Genomic DNA, 17,348 nt, shown 5'->3' on the forward strand with positions numbered 1-17,348 from the left:
AGGATGTAACAGAGTTTTTTAACAACCGCCCTTTCAAACACCTTAAATTTCTAAAAATCGGCTAACAACCCTGAGTTCTCTTCCACTTAATGATTCTCCCACCAATGTGGGTGGTGGTGGCATTAACACTTCCCTATGCGTGGTTGCCTCGGGCTGTAAGATGGGGAATTGGGAATAACCACTAATGGGTGTAGGGTTTCTCTTGAAGGTGAAAGAACCTTTGCCAGCTCTGCTTTGCCAAAATAGTTCCGTGGAACATTCAAGATCCTTCCAATTCTTTCATCACTTATTTCCCAGTCAACTTTCCACCCTCACCTCCTGCTACTGCCCCTTGCACCACCTGCTGCCTCCACCCTAAACACACCAAGCATGCTTTCACACACACTCAACTGGCTGTTGAGAATGTCCTACTCCCTCTTCCCTTTCTGTTGACTCATATATCCTTCAGGACCAAATGCTGTTTCCTCTAAGAAATCATCCCTTTCTCCTCCAGGCAAAGTTGAGCATCCCCTCCAGGCTGTCAGCACTGGCTTATGCACCTGCCCCTGTGAACACTCCTTGAGTTTACTGGACAGTGTCATCTTCAGCCCCAGAACCTACTGCTTATAAAGCGCTTAATAAATGTTTACTGAACAAAGCACTCCCTGAGTATTGGCTGGAAACAGTGCTATTTTTTTCTCCAACTAGTTTAATTGGTAAAATCCATACAAATATAACTTGAGTGCTGGCCTTTAGAGACCAATAAAATGAAATAAAACCACAAATTTGAGGCCAACATTGAGACTTAAGAAAAATTACCATAAAGTAACATTTCATGGAGGTTCATAGTTCAGATACTTATCATTGTTGACCGAACACACTTACCGAAGTCAATACTCTTTTATTCAACATATTAAATGTGTTGTTTAACTCTGGTAACCACAGCTGTGACTTAGTTAACGATCTCAATAAATCCTACTTAAATCAGAGACAGGAAAAAATTATGCAAATGAATTCTTATCTGCTTTTCTGCCCAAGGCATATTTGATAACAGATAAAACATACTCCAAATAGTTTCTACTTAATAGTAAGGAAGCCATTTGAGGTTTTATTTGAATCAAAATCAAGAACAAAGGAGAGGAGAAGCCTGCTGACAGTCACAAATGGTTTTATTTCAGAAAGAAATTACACATTAAAAGGAGACATAGTTAAGAGCTTACATTCACATATGGAAGTGAGTCTAGGAAAGTCAACAGTTGTTAATACACAAAGCCATGTGATTAAAAAAAGAACAGATAATGACAGATGGGCTAGCCTTAGATTCATCCACAAAATAATATCTTTTGTTTAAGAACAAAAATATATTGGTCTTTAAGATAACTCTTTGGAAAGGAGTTTGTCATTCCAATGGGCTTTGAGAATCAAACCAATCACACCAGTCTCTATATCACACCCCTCCTCTTCCAGCAGCGTGGAAACCATCCATCAATTACACCTTGCAGCTAGACAGGATGTCTTCCACTAATCTCTTGTAAACCCAGGCATCACCCTTAAGCCGCTGCCTCCTGATACCCACCACGTCGGGTTTCTGAAGCTGGCATACTTCTAGTTCAAACTGCATTGTCACTTTGCCAAAATCTGACTGTGTTTGACACTTCAGTGTATAGCTGTGAAAAAAAAACAAGATAAGGAGCCAGTTAGTAGGAGAACCATGAATATTCTGTATAATACAAGAGATTTCTAAGCCTCTTGGAGGCCAGTGGACAAAATAAACCATTATTTCCTATTAAGCAATATATTACTGCTTACAGCTTCCAAATGGCCTCGCTATGCGTTTGTGATGGAGTACGGCTGGTGTTTTCCCAGAAGCTGAACTAGGATCTTAAGAAAGAATAAGGATGAAAAGGCTTTACCAGAATTCTCCATTGCTCCAAAGAAAAGCCCTTCTTTCATAGCTAGACATGCCATTCACGCTCAAGAAATCTTCTGGCACCCTTTTATGCAACTCTTTCAACAGTGTAATCCGTGAACATTAGGCCAATTCCAATGTTCACAACAAAGCAAAGCTCAGGGAAGATTAAGAATATTTTTTTTTGCATGCACCTCATCAGAATCTTCTGTCTTTCATATAAATAAGGCTGAAGCCACCAACCTGTCAGAGGACACAAGTTTTTGAGGTCTCTCCTATGGTAATAAGAAGTTACGATCGCCACCACACTTTATGGCAGGGTTATAAAAGAAAGCCCAAAGAGGTGGTGCATTCCCATGGCGGAAACGTTCGGCATACACAGTCAGAACTGCATGTGACCTCCTCTGACAATGGAAAGGCCAGACTAAATGAAGGCTTAAACACAGCTTAAGAAACAGGTATAACTGAAGGACTTATGTGCATGCATATAAGCATAACCAATGGACGCAAGACACTGGGGGAAGAGGGCATGTATGGGAGTGTAGGGGAGAGGGGGAGCAATGGGAAGATATGTACACATGTAATACCTTAACCAAAAAAATTTTTAAAAAGAAAAGAAACAGGTATGTTCCTGAAAAGCTGCATAAATTGAATTCATGGAAATCTGTTTTTATTATCTTACATTGTATTTTAGTTTTATTTCATTGTCTTACTGATCTTCAATAAACACAAACAATAACCAGTAGGATAAATTTTAAATTTCAGGTCCCTATTCAGGGGCACAGGATTAGGAGCTGGTTCGCAGAAGTGTGGAGGTATTTATTACTTCTATCTGTTATGTATTATGAGGTTTCACAGAATATCATTATTTTTCTAACTTAGTTATGTGTTTGGGGGCTTTATCGCTTAAAAATAAGCAGTCAATCTCAGTAATTCCTAAAGGAGTACAGTTATGGCTCCCGATGGGAAAATGAAGCATTTAGTCATAGGAAAGAGAAAAAGCAATTCTTCTGATAGGAATAATATGGACTGTACCTGAAACTGGTAATACCTAATGAAAAACAAATAAGGTAAAAAGAAGAGGATCAAGGCAAAGACCTTCTGGTGGACCGGGAAGTTAGAAGAACAAATTTTGGTTAACAGCCAGTTAGCGATCTGCTACAGCTCAGATGATGAAGGAAAGATCATTGTAAGTTTCCGATATAGATTTGGCTAGAGGTTCTGAAACTATTGCTAAACCCCACGCATGAAGGACAGGTCAGAGCGAGTTAAACGTGTCCTAACGATATAGACAGGTGCTCACCGTGTATAAAGTGAAAAGCAAAATTACTTCTGTTAAAGATGATTCTTAAAATCTCATCTCTCGATTGACTAGCCTATTTAACTGTTTTTATTAAATATTAGTAGATCTTCTTAGCTGTGTTTGAAGAGGCATAACTGAGTGGGAGGACTTGGGAATAGGAACATCTTAGGTGAGAGCGAGGGCCAGGCTGTTTAGACCATGCGATCACAGCCACCGAGGTGGTGAAGGCAGATCATCCCACATCTTAGGGGAAATGACTTCCTAACACTGAAAGCCCAATCCTGTAAAACAGCGAGTCATAAAGAGCAGGCGTCTATAAAAGTCTGGATTTGCCTCAAGTATCTCACAAGTTTAGATTACAATTTATAAATATTACTGAAAAGTAGAACATGGAAGAAAGAATAGGATGTAAAAGAAAACTGGAAGTTGTTCAGACTTTCCTACTTTGAGAAGTCTAATTTTTAAAGTAGTGACAGAATGGGTACTTAAAAACAAAAAGAGAATAAATTCTGAACAATGATACTCACAAAAGCTTTTTGGAGTGAGGTGGGAGAAATATATCTATTGTTTAAAGGGAAGAAAAGAATCAACCATGTTTTCTGAAAGCTCAAAAGACATCGAGTAATAAATCCAACAGCCTGTCAGGTTGCTTCTTACCCTTTCCGCACAAAGTCAACGTGCTTCTTTGGAAGAATAGCCATTATTTCATTCAAGAGCTGATCTGGATTCACCAATCTGGTTGTAGTCACATTATAGTGAAGCTTAAAAAGATAAAGGAGTGAGAAGTCAATCTTTACATCAACACAAAGATCATCCTGCCTGATTTAGAGAACCAAATTTCCTCCATGTACTAAGATTTCAAATGAAAATATTTCAAGAAAAATACTGAAAGAATTTACAACCCCTTCTTGGTAAACTGTATTAATATGGCACTGGGAAAGCTTGGAGAAATCATGTTTATTAGTAACTATTTCCATATCATCCTTTTAATACGTTTACCTTCCTCTCGTACCAATCTTTTTAAAGAAATAAATACTAAACAATGTCTATTTGTTTAAACTGTACCTGTTTCTCCCTTCCTACACTATGACAGAGACACTTCCAGTCCGAAAACATAAACTGAGGGGAGAGGAAACAAATGCCCTAGAAATTCCCATTTGTATAATATAGAGCTGGATTAGTTTCCTTAGTTCTTTCTTGAATATTTTAAAAATATTATAGAATACCAGGGCTAGTTTTCTTTTAAATAAATGTTTTTTAAAAGTCAGTCATCTTGCCAAAACCGGTTTGGCTCAGTGGTAGAGCGTCGGTCTGAGGACTAAAAGGTCCCAGGTTCGATTCCCAACCAGGGCAAGTATATTAGTTGCAGGCACATCTCCAGTAGGGGATGTGCAGGAGGCAGCTGGTCGATGTTTCTCTCTCATCGATGTTTCTAACTCTCTCTCCCTCTCCCTTCCTCTCTGTAAAAAATCAATAAAATATATTTTTAAAAGTCAGTCATCTTGCCTGGCTGGTGTGGCTCAATGTTTGAGCATCAACCTATGAACCAAGAAATCACAGTTCAATTCCTGGTCAGGCATATGCCTTGGTTGTGGGAGCATGCAGGAGGCAGCCAATCAATGATACATCTCATCATTGATGTTTCTATCTTTCTCCCTCTCCCTTCCTCTCTGAAATCAATACAAATTTTTTTTTTTAAATTTGATTAAAAAAAAAGTCAGTCATCTTGAAGGCGATGGTTTCATAGGTGCATATCTATTGCTAAAAGTATGTTAACTATACATTTTTAAGATGTGTAGTTTACTATATGTCGATCATACCTGTATAAATCCTTTTCTTAAGAAAACAGTCAATATAAAGAAAATACCAGAGGCCAAAACTGGTTTGGCTCAGTGGATAGAGCGTCAGCCTGCGGACTGAAAGGTTCCGGATTCTATTCCACTCTGGGTTTCGCAAGGACGTGGGCTGTGTCTTATTCATCCCTTACCTCTTACTTCCCCAAACAAAAATGTCATTCATTAGATGTCATTCATCAGAGCGAATCCAAGAGAGTAAGAAGTATTTTATACCTACTAATAACTTATTTTACTTTTCCTTCCCCACCAAATATAGAGCCCATCTCACTGACACATTCAACTTTTTAAAGCCTAGTGTCTATTAAATGCAATCCAAACCTCTTAGCCCACCTTCTAGCCTGTCGCTCACTATTTTCTTCACACACATCACACTCAAAGTTCAAATGAACTTCCCATGCATTCAAATAGTCTATGAGGGCTTAAAACTTATCCATGTGCCAGGGACTCTTCTGTGGTGCCACTGAGCTCAAGTCCCCATCCTTAAGGCAGTTGCTCATATATGTCCCATGCTTCCCCACCTCCATGATGCCTCAGTGATTAATCCCTCTACCCCAATTTGAATATTTGAATTCTAGTTATTTGCTCCCTGAAAGTGGTGGCCCTATCTAATTTATCTCTGCAGTCTCAAAGCCCATTGCATAGTAATACGCATATTTTAGATGCTCAAAAATATTAACTAGCCCTCGACGGTTTGGTTTAGTAGATAGAGTGTCAGCCTACGGACTGAAGGGTTCTAGGTTCAATTCCTGTCAAGGGCACATGCCTGGGTTGCTGGCTCGATCCCCAGTGGGGGGCATGCAGGAGGTGGCTGATCAGTGATTCTCTCCACCACAGATGTTTTTCTCTCTCTCCCTCTCCCTTCCTCTCTGAGATCAAAAAAATATATTTTTTAAAAGAAATAATTATAAAAATATATATATTAACTAAATGCTCAATGAGTAAATAAATTTAAAAAATACTAATCCATTCATTCAGTACTTTGATTAAAAAAAAAAAAAAAAAAAAAGCCCTAACCAGTTTGGCTCAGTGGATAGAGCATTGGCCTACAGACTGAAGGGTCCCAGGTTTGATTCTGGTCAAGGGCATGTACGATGTTTTTCTCTCATCAATGTTTCTAACTCTCTATCCCTCTCCTTTCCTCTCTGTAAAAAAATCAATAAAATATATATTTTTAAAAAAAAAGTAGTCCAGTTAGGAGTCACCTTCTGAAGTCCACATTGAAGATTTAGTCTACTTACCTTTCGTCTTCTTGGTCCATCTTTGGCACAGCCCTTCCATTTGCTCCTTGTAAACACAGTAATAACCTTATCCAACCCCCTCTCAAGGCTGCCGAACACTTTGGTTGCTTTTCTTTTTGGAGTATCCTCTACATGTGCTTGGTTGAGATCCAGTTCCACTGAGCGACACCTTAAAGAAACAAAACACAAAACAACCCCCAAGCAGAGCTAGGCCTCCTGCCCACTGGGGCCTCACAGGCTGTGCTCGCGTCCCGTTTGCCCGGCAGGCCTCATTTGGGTATTCCATGGCCAGCCCACCTCATTGCTCAAATTCTTCTACTGGAATTTAGTCCCCATCCTTTCCCCCAGCCAAATGCCACTTGGAAAAACTATTTTACCCCTACCTTTTAAAAAAAATGTCAAATAGACACAAAAGTTGAACAAATGTACAATGAACAATTGTTAATATTCAGTCACATGTACTGTCACACAGATAATAAATACATTAAATATATGTACAACTTTGCCGAGCCATCTGAAAATTAATAATGTCATAGTTCACATTCTAATACCTAGTTCACATTCTAATTTTCTCAATTGTACTCAAAATTGATCCTGCTTGAAAAAGTAAGTATAAAAGACAATGAAAGGTCATCTTTGCTGCAGAACCACTCAGACAAGAAAGTTTTCTTTGAAACACCTTTTAGTATCTTTATTATTTTTGAGCAACTGCTATCTATTAGTGAATGTCTATGCTCTATTGGCAAAAGTACAGAGAAACGTGAGCCCCAGAGAAAAAATCTACATGGCTGGGGCCCAGGCTGCTGTCTTCCCAGCCTGCTATATCTTAGGTTAAGGTGCCAGCCCTTCCAATAATAGGTTCACAATTCTACCCTCTGAGGAAAGCAGTGGCAATAGCCTCAGTAATGGCCAAAGACCATCCTCAGACAGACATTCCTACGGTCGGATAGAATCTTCACGATGGTTTGCCTTAATCAGGTTTATCATATATGTAAAAAAAGGAAATCTGGTTACACATACTAACGATCAAAAGTCTAAGAAACACTTACCGCCTCTCAGGGCTAATGACACCTGGCGTTAACTTCTCTGTTCCTGCAGGATTTACTGGCGTTTTAATTGGGGTCTCCTTCAGGCCCTGGTTTCTAACTATTAGAAAAACAACAAACACAAACCAAACAGAGTTGACATACTATGGTTTCGAAATTTCTATCAAGAATGCATACATCACCCCATTCCGTGACTCAGCAATGTTACCACTTCGCCAGTGATGCTAAAGCTACAATTCTGTAAATAAATGTTTCCATGTGATTTATAATAAAAACAAAATCATTTTGCTTTGTATGTGTGGCTCTCCTTTCTCTTAACTGCTTATGATTTTATTATAAATATGACAGATCTAAACAGATCATATAAATACAGATTTTGTGATTAATGATTCTCCTTTCTACAAATGAAAGTCAATCTGTGTTTACACAAAGACCCAACTTAACGCCTTTCATTGATCTAGCACTGAGAGGTGTTAATTCAATTCACAGCTCAACTCAACCTGTTAGGCCAGTGATTTTCAGCCTTTTTCATCTCATGGCACACATAAACTACTAAAATTCTGTGGCACACCAAAAAATATTTTTGCCTACCTGACAAAAAAAATAGGTATAATTTTTATTGATTTAAAAAATAACAGTAATTACCTAACCTTTTTGCCCCTAGGTGATTTTTTAAAAACTCAGATGCCTATACTTGTATATAAGGATTTCTAATATCAAAAATTAACCAATCAGATGTAACCTTATTATGGGATGTGACCAGTAAGATGCAACTCTATTATATGACCTATATATTTATGGTTCAAGACAAGGCATTCACATTGGATGGCTATTGTTGTATTAACTGTTGTTTGGTGTGTTTTGTTTGTTTGTTTTTTGTTTGTTTGTTGTTTATATAGTTTGTGTCCCTAACTATATAAGTCAGGTATTACATGTTTTTAAAATTCTTGCGGCACAGAGAAGTGTCCCAGTGGAAGTATGACAAAAGTTACTAAAGAGGAGTGAGCTGTAACTCTTTTTATATTCCTTATCCCAGAATTTTGTTGTATGCTAATGGTGCATTTGTATCCCATGATAGTTTGTGACAAATATGCATTAACAAATCTGGTTGCCAGTGATTAGTTAACTTTTTCTTCATGATGTAAACCTTATAACCCTTTAGAGATAATAATATTCACTTTATAAAATATGATACTGGATTTTTAAAAAACAATCAGAGGTTTTGTTTTGTTTAAGACTATTCAGCACTATTCTCACTGGTTCTACAAGAACAGGAAAATAAGATCCATCAACAACAGTTTTCATCTTTGTACACTGAGAGTATCTACTACCATACATAGTTATCCTTCAACAAATTGTCACTGACTGGCTTATACAGGATTCAGAGAAATGAAATTAATGTTTATGTCAAAAGTGACTCAGAGCAAAAGTAAAATGCAAAGCATTAATGGAACCTATCAATCGGGACTCAGACACTCGCTCCCATAGGCAGCTCTTATGTTTAAAGAAAAACAGCCAATTATAGTTGTTGACCAGCAAAATGTTTCTCACAGGGACAAGTCATGCAAACTTTAAAATTATAAATTCTCAACTATCCATATTTTAAAACCTTCAGAAATACATAAAAAGCAGAAAATATCAATGATAGAAGGGATAGCAAGCATCAAAGGCTCTTTCTAAAAATGCCCTGAATGAGCTGAAGGTCCATGTTACCTCGCTGCCCAACCCACTCACAAAGGATGTTGTACTTTTGTTAAGAGAAATAACAGAAGAGATCCCCCTCACTGGAAAAAATCCAATAGCAAGTACTACTGAGGTCCTACTATGTGCAAATGTTATCTCACTAAAACCTCGTAACAACCACGGGCAGCCACACACTCATCTCATCATCACTGCAAACTAGCCTCACAAGTTGGAGGAAAACGTTGTTTGAGTTAATGAATTAGAGAATGCAATTAACAGGACTTTCAGCAAATATTCTGACCAAGTTCTTCATATCTTTACATATAAGTTGACCTCTGGAACTGGCTATCAGCCCCTCTAGCAAACTAGAAGCACAACAACAGGATGTGAGTTGCCAGCAGTTCCCATGGCCGTGTTTCAGAGTTTGGATTCATTAGGATGTTAACATAACAATATCAGGTCACAATTACTGGGAAAAGGTTAATGAAGTTTAGGTGTCATTTTAAAAAGCGACAGAGACTAAATCATAGTAAATAAAAACCCTCCAGCCTTTAATTTATTCATGCCTTCATTCAACAGATATGGCCCCCATTATATTAAGCACCTACTATGTACGGACTATGCCATGCTGCAACAGAGACAGCAGACAGCCTACTCTCATGACACTATCTTATCCTGGTGAGACCCAGGGCTAGAAGACTAGGGTCAGTTCTAGGCGTTAAGAGGCCTAGTGACAAAATAGAATGTTTAGATGAGGCCAGCAATAAAAGCGCTGAGGTGTCATAAAGGAAACAGCGTAAATAATTGGTGATCATAAAGCTGAGGAGAGGCCGGGACCGGTTTGGCTCAATGGATAGAGTGTCGGCTTGGGGACTGAAGGGTCCCGGGTTCGATTCCAGTCAAGGGCATGTACCTTGGTTGCGGGCATATCCCCAGTAGGGGGTGTGCAAGAGGCAGCTGATCGATAACTCTCTCTCATTGATGTTTTGAACTCTCTATCTCTCTCCCTTCCACTCTGTACAAAAATCAATAAAATATATTTTAAATAAATAAATAAATAAATAAATAAATAAAAATAAAGCTGAGGAGAGGAAACCAGGGGAAGAGCGAGTTGCAAAGTGTGGACACTGATATCTGGAAAAACACTGCAGCTTTTCCCTGTCTGCGGGAGCTTGGGAGGTAGTACAACGCAGAGCAGGATCAGATACCAGAACCGGAGCTCCGATGAGTAAGAAGGGCTCCGCAGAGACTTCAGTTTAGTCATTTTGAGTGAGAGCAGATGGGAGGGGGAAAGAAAGATCTAAACCTGGATGACCTTGGGCAACTCCTTCCCTCATCTGAATCGCAGTTCCTCAGCCATGAGAAGGGCAGTGGATTAAATGAGCTCTAACTTGCCTTTCAGCTTTGATATCCTATGATGCTATGATTCCATTTTATATGTATAAAGCTGAGGAAAATTAGAAGTTGACTAATATGCTTTCATTTCAGCTAATCAAAATAACACCTAATAAAAAAAGCAAGCTGACTTCTCCCAGAGACTCCTGAGAGCAGTGCTGGCCATTTCTGACCTGCTACTCATTCGTGCGGCATGGTGAGAAGAATGGGCTTTGAAGGTCTTTCAGCAAATACCTTTGGAGGGTGTAGTGTAATGATTAGGGGTAGTGAGTATTTCTCTTTTATGCTGGTTCTTATTAGCTGGAGTCTTCGGCTCTGGAAGTACAAAGCCGTCTTCATTCTTCACAGCAGACCTGGGAGTATATACATTCTCTTTGTTCTTTAATTTATTGGCAGATGCTTTGCATGAAACTGGAGTTAATGATTTAGATTCCAAACCGTTTGATTCTGTCCACTGCTTGGCAAACTGGAAAAAAAAAAATCACTAGATAAAGCACAGTGAAGGAGAAAAGTCAATTTCTTTACAACATGGCTTTAATCATTTGTAAATTACCTTGTACCATTTTTCCTAAAATGAAATACTATCAAAAAGGTATTATTAACAGTACCAAGAAATTTGAAAATGTACATTCCATTCTCTTTAGGAAGTGTAGATCACTTTAGTCTGTTCTATTGACAGGTAATTTTCAACATGTTTCAGGCCAAGTTTTCACTCAAATATAACCCAGATCCTAGGAAATATTGAGAACAATCACAAATAAATCCTTAAAAATTGTTTCTTATACCTAGATTGTCATAATAAAAATAATATGTACCAAAAATAAAAGTTTAGTAGATAATTAGTGCAGAAAAACCATGTTAAAATATTCTAACAGAAATGTTGGATAGAAAGTATTTTTTAATCGTTTTGAATTTATGGTTGAGCTTGCTAAACAGTAAGGAAAGTCCTCAGAGGTCAAACTAAAAACAGGAGCATGAACCCAGAAATGTAACCAAGGATGAGACTCCCCACTGCCCTAAGGGCATCTACCCACTATCCTGGATACCCTACGGCATAGGTTTTAATACTGTGGAAGCCTTAGACCTATGCAAGGGTTAGACCCAAAGCTCCCATGAAGAGCCAGGGAAGGCTATTTCTAAAATTTTAAAAGTGAATTAAATATAAACATGCCCTGCAAAGAAGTCGGCGAGGAAGTGTCTATCTTGTCCTGCGCTCCGGAGGAGAAAAAAAAGTCTCTGTAATAATTTGTAAGCAACCACAGAACGGTCTTTACATAGGCTCCAAGCCCAACTTCATCCTATGTGCATGGACCCTGGAGTCAAAAGCCTAGAATTTAATTTAAAGTAGTCCGAAATTGTTTGTGTTCCAGGAGCATGGGAGAAGCAGACACAGCTCCCTCTGAAAGAAAAGCTTCACTCCAACACAACCCAGCTCTCCCCGCTGCTGAGTTGGGGGGAGAGGGAAGTGACTACAAAGGGGCATGAGGGAGCTTGGGGGGCAACAGAGCTGTTCTTGATTTTGGCAAAACACAGAACTATACACTAAAATAGTGTATTTAATGATTTAACTACATGTAAATTATACCTGAGAGAGAGAGAGAGGGAGAGAGAGAGAGAGAGAGAGAGAGAGGTAATAAAGTGTTCCAAAATGGAATCTTGGCTTTCTTCAACTTGGAAATAATTGGCATCTCTTTCATTCTATTCCAACAATCTCTCATTCAATATTTTGTTTATTTTATTTATTTGCGAGAGAGATCGTATTTTTATAATTGAGACAATATAATCTGTTTTAAGTAATAATAAAATTAACCAACCTGTGGTGTCTGGGGAGTAGCTACACCTGTTGATGAATTGTCTTCATAACATTCATAGTCTATTAATCCAGCCACATAATTTTCATCACTTTTTGACATATCTTCTAAACTCAGGTTCTTTGACTATTCAAAAATAGAAGGGTCATGATTTAGTTTTTAAAATAGCATATTCCCAGTGCAGGGCAATGCCCTGGAAGCAGAAACAAATGATAGTATATTGAAGGAGCTTATAATCTCTCATCCACCCTTCCAGCTCGAGTGCTCTCTCCCTTCCCCCTACCTGAACTCTTCATTTTGCTAAACGGATCTAGTCACGGTCAACATAGTATGTCAAGCCCACATTTAGGTGCCTGAGCTTTTGCTAATTACATTCAGCTTGCCCTGAATACTGTGCTTTCTTGTCCATTTTTCTAAATTTGACTGTGGGTCCAGTTTGGATCACCCATTGCGATCATGCCCATCCTCTACAGCCCCTAGAACTGTAGGGGGCCCCTGGCCCCTTCCCTGGCACTAATCATCTACTACTGTGATTTTCAACTGATGTGCAGCAAGAATTTTCAAAACATGCAATACCTGACTATTTAGTCAGGGGCACTGATCTCTTTCCCTTAAACTCTCAAATAAAAAAATGATAATAGCCAACACAACAATAGCCATCCAGTGTAAATGAATCAAAATTACACCTAATTTTTTTTGTCACATCAACAAAAAATATATTTTGGTGTGCCAAAGAATTTTAGTACTTTGTTTCTGTGTGCCATGAGATGAAAATGGCTGAAACTGGCTGGTCTACTATGATGTGATATAACACAGCTGTTAGAAACCAAGTTCCACATTCATAGAGATCTGTCTAACATGGGGCCTGAAAATGCTAATGTTAATGATAATGTGATCTTTTGTGATTCTTGAATCAGATGGTATTATTGTTTCATTGAAAGTTTCATCTATTGGTTAACTATTACTTACTTTCTCATAACCCCCCAAAGGAAAAGGGTGATTTGATCAAAAGGGAAAATAGTACAAAAAGACTTACGTGGCTTGATTCAAATCTCAATGATTTGCATAAAAGTCAGAAAAGAACCCAAAATTTGATTTCTACTTCATTTCTTGTCACTAAAATGTCTATCTGGTATATATACATTGATTCGATAATATGAGTTAAATGCCCAAATAATTAATTTACTAGGTAAATGTTCATTAGGTGGAAGTTTAGAGTAAATATCTTCCCAGATCTTTTCCACCTGGATTCGTTATGAATCACACAAGCACATGAATTAAGACCAGGCCCATCCAATAGCTTGGGGAAATGTTTCAGACAGACCTCTTACCTGAGGTATCATGAATTTAAAACTTTAGCTGAAGTGTTTATTCTAAGTACACAGTATCTATTGCCTTTCTGAGATTACCTAGATCAGAAGCAAAGCTCATGCTTTGGTGTCCTCCTCTACCCAAAGGTGTTAACTTGAGTCTGAGAGTTTGTTTAAAGGGTTTGGTGACGTGGACAGTATGGCTGATGGGCTGATCATAAAGCCCATGGATAAAAGATCTGCCTGGGCGTGGGGTATTCACCAGCCAACAAACTCTCCAAGAACAGGAATAAGATTATCTCACTTCAGAGATTTCTTTACATAACAGACAACTTGTACTCACACCTTTTAATTCTAAATTTGGTCAAAGACAAACTGGGGAGGAAGGAAGAGACACAAGTTAGGCTCAAGTATCTGGTATAGCTGAGTCATGGCCATGAGACCCACTGTATCTGCAGCACATGAGTGACAAGTGACAAAAAGAGAGATCTAGTCCAGCTGGTGTGGCTCAGTGGCTCAATGGATCTAATCCAGCTGGTGTGGGTCAGTGAGCACTGACCTATGAACCAGGAGGTCACAGTTCAGTTCCCGTCCAGGGCACATGCCCAGGTTGCAGGCTCAACTGCCCTCTCCACGCACCCTCCCTCCCCCCCATAGAGGGCAAGCAGGAGGCAGCTAATCAATGTTTCTTATCAATGTTTCTATCTCTCTCACCCTCTCCTTTCCTCTTTCTGAAATCAATAAAATCAAATTCTTTTTAAAAGGTTCCAACATTTACCTCGATGTTTGTTAATGGGGTACCACTGACTTGTCCCCAGGAAAAAGGCGGAAGCCTTAAACGAACTGGTTTCCCCCGAGCCTTCTTGGCTAGAAGCAGAAGATAGGTCGCTGTGAGATGATCATATTGCCACTGGAAGAAAAGAAAATCAAGTTGTTTAGAAGATTAAATGTGTTTTTTGAAATAATGTTCTATTTTAAATTAATTTTTTTCCTGGATGTAACATTCAGAATTTTTTTTAAAAAATGTTAGTTTTACAAGGCATATAATGAAAAACAGCGATCCCCTACACCACACCACACACACCCATTTCTGCTCCCCAGAAAGAACTACATTTAAACACATTTAGCTATTTTTTCTATATTCCTAAATTAACTATTTATATAGCTTTAATTTTTTCTTTAGCTTCAGATATCATTTTTAGATTTCCTACTGCATAGCATTTAGCTCTACTATAATTCCTTCCTTCCTTCCCCACACATCTCCTCCCTACATTCTCCTGTTACAATTTTGTTGTAATTTTAGTAAATCAATATTTATGTTATTATTATGGTATTCACAAATAAGTAAAGGTAATGTTCAAATATTTAATTAGTACACCAACCAATCAGAACAGAGGCCAAGAGGTGTATAGGGTTCTGGGGGTCCCTGTGATGCTGATTACTGTCCTTTCAATGATGGGTTTGAGGTGGGCCTAGAGGAAGGTGCCTAGGGCCAGAAAGAGGTGCCTAGAGCCCAAGGGAGGCAAGAGGGCAACAGTGCGGGCACTCTGGGTAGTAGTTATTTACCAGTCAGTGTATAAATATTAGTCTCTTACAACCAGTATGGCCACACTGGCTGAGGATTAGCCTGCAGTTAAACCACACATGTTGCTGTCCTTGCATTTCCTTCTTTTATAACTTGTTTTTCCCTAAAGTTAAATCTTTTAAAGGCAGTTATTTATCTTACTAATTCAACTCCACAGTCTCCGACACCCTTCACCTCCTCCCAACATGCTCACACATATCAACTAATTTGTCTCCTTCTCTGCCTCCCTTTTGGAGACATTCCTCCTGATCTCTGCATTTCATACTCCGCTCTGGATTGGCTTCTTTCTCAGCCTGCAGCCCAACTGTTAGTCTTGGGATTGCCTTCACCTCTATCCTACAGTGTGTCTGCCTGCCTTCTTTCCTTCCTTCCTTCCTTCCTTCCTTCCTTCCTTCCTTCCTTCCTTCCTTCCTTCCTTCTTTCCTTTCATTGATCTTAGAGAGAGGGAGGAAGGGAGGAAAGAAGGGAGGGAGGAACATCAATGTAAGAGAGAAATATCCACTGGTTGCCTTCTGCACGCACCCAGACCCAGACTGGGGATCGAAGCTGAAACCCAGGGATGTGCCCTGGCAGGGAACCCACCACCTTGTGGTGTATTGAATGATGCTCCAACCAACTAGACACACTAGCAAGGGCCTAAGTATTCCTTTTCTTGGTTTACTTTGTTGTTCTGGTGGAAACATCTCCAATAACTTCCTGAGAGTAGATGAAGGGTAGGTAAATTTTTTGAGAGCTTGCTTGTCAATTCTAACCACACATTTGATTCTAGTTTGGCAAAGTATAGAATCCTAGGTTGATAATAATTTTCAGTTTTGAAGACATAGATCTATGGTTCTCGCTTCTAGTATAGCTATGGAAAAATCTAAAGCCTTTCTGATTCCCAAGACTTTGTGTATGATCTTTTTTGGTTTTTGTCCCTGATAATTTTTAATCTTCCTTTCCCCAGTTTTTTGAAATTTCACTCCAGCAGGCCCTTGTGTGGATCTATTTTCATTATTTTGCTAAGCCCTTTTGTTCTTAGAAACTCTTTTCTGGAATATTTCTTCAGTGGTTCCTTCTCTTCTTTCCTCTGTTTTATCTTTGTGTAACTTATATTATTTGTATGTAGGACCTTACTTAAGTCTTTTCTTCTATTTGTGCATCTCTTTGTCTTTAGGTTCTACTTTCAGAAGGTTTCACATTAACTCATTTTCCAAACATTTCTACTGAGCTTTTTTTTTGTGTCATATTTTAAATTTCCAAGAGCTATTTCTTGAAATGTTCTTTTTAGTCATCTTATTCCTATTTCAAAAAAGAAATAGCTTCTCTTATCTCCAAGAATGTTAGTTATCATTTCTTAGCCATTTCCCCCCACTTCCTGTTATCTTTCTCCCTGCCTCCTCCCTCACCCCCTGAGTATCTTTACTTTTTCTTCCTTCTCCTGGCCAACCCCACACCATTTATTTTGACCTGTGGCTTCATGTTAGAGGCTTTCCTCTAATATCTGGTGATCTTTGGCTGTCTGTCTCTACTTAAAAGTGAAGAATTATAATAACACAGCTAATTAAAGGCTCTATGTGTAGTCTGGGGCTGTTTAACACCTTGGGGACTTTTCTCTAAGGCGGTGATTTCAATTGCTGTTCTGCAAGAATTTTTAAATCATGCAATACCTGCCTATTTAGTCAGGGGCACTGACCTCATTTCCCTTAGATTGTCAAATAAAAAATGACAACAGCCAACACTACAACAGCCATCGGGTGGGAATGAATCAAAATTACACCTATGTTTTTGTCAGACTGGCAAAAAATATATTTTTGGTGTGCTGCAGAATTTTAGTATTTAGTTATGGGTGCTGTGAGATGAAAAAGGTTGAAAATCACAGCTCTAAGGTAAACACACACAAGAAAACTGAACTCCTAACCATTGCTATAGCAAGTAGGTTTTTTTTTCTCCTGGCTTTCCCCTAGAGAGGAATCTTCCAATATTTTCTCCACCCTCACTGCAAACAGGATAAGATCCTAGCTCCAGCATTCTCAGAGTTGAACAGTGACGGGGGCTAGAGGCAGTGATTCACCATTCAATATGAGGACTGTGTGTCCATGCATCCTTTTCAAAACAGCTCATTGCCCCACCTGAGCTATGTCTGGTACAAGAGTGCCTCTTGGCCAAGACCGATTTGGCTCAGTGGATAGAGCGTCGGCCTGTGGACTGAAAGGTCCCAGGTTCGATTCCGGTCAAGGGCATATACCTTGGT

At 38.9% G+C, this 17,348-nt stretch overlaps 1 protein-coding gene across 2 annotated transcripts in view; it reads right to left on the reverse strand.

The window, feature by feature from the left end:
* Positions 1-1,119: 1,119 nt before the first annotated feature.
* The window catches only part of MELK (maternal embryonic leucine zipper kinase), a 52,735-nt gene continuing 36,506 nt past the window's right edge, over positions 1,120-17,348 (reverse strand). For both annotated transcript variants that reach the window (XM_084898735.1, XM_084898734.1), the window contains 7 exons: positions 14,309-14,440; positions 12,224-12,346; positions 10,644-10,875; positions 7,335-7,431; positions 6,286-6,454; positions 3,849-3,952; positions 1,120-1,646 (listed from right to left, as the gene is read on the reverse strand). In XM_084898735.1, coding sequence (XP_084754861.1) covers positions 1,469-1,646; positions 3,849-3,952; positions 6,286-6,454; positions 7,335-7,431; positions 10,644-10,875; positions 12,224-12,346; positions 14,309-14,440 — 1,035 coding nt within the window. In that variant the 3' untranslated portion in view covers positions 1,120-1,468. The remainder of the gene's footprint in view (positions 1,647-3,848; positions 3,953-6,285; positions 6,455-7,334; positions 7,432-10,643; positions 10,876-12,223; positions 12,347-14,308; positions 14,441-17,348) is intronic.

This window comes from Pipistrellus hanaki, assembly GCF_964339955.1.
Source record: "Pipistrellus hanaki genome assembly, chromosome: 11".
Lineage (NCBI taxonomy): Eukaryota > Metazoa > Chordata > Mammalia > Chiroptera > Vespertilionidae > Pipistrellus > Pipistrellus hanaki.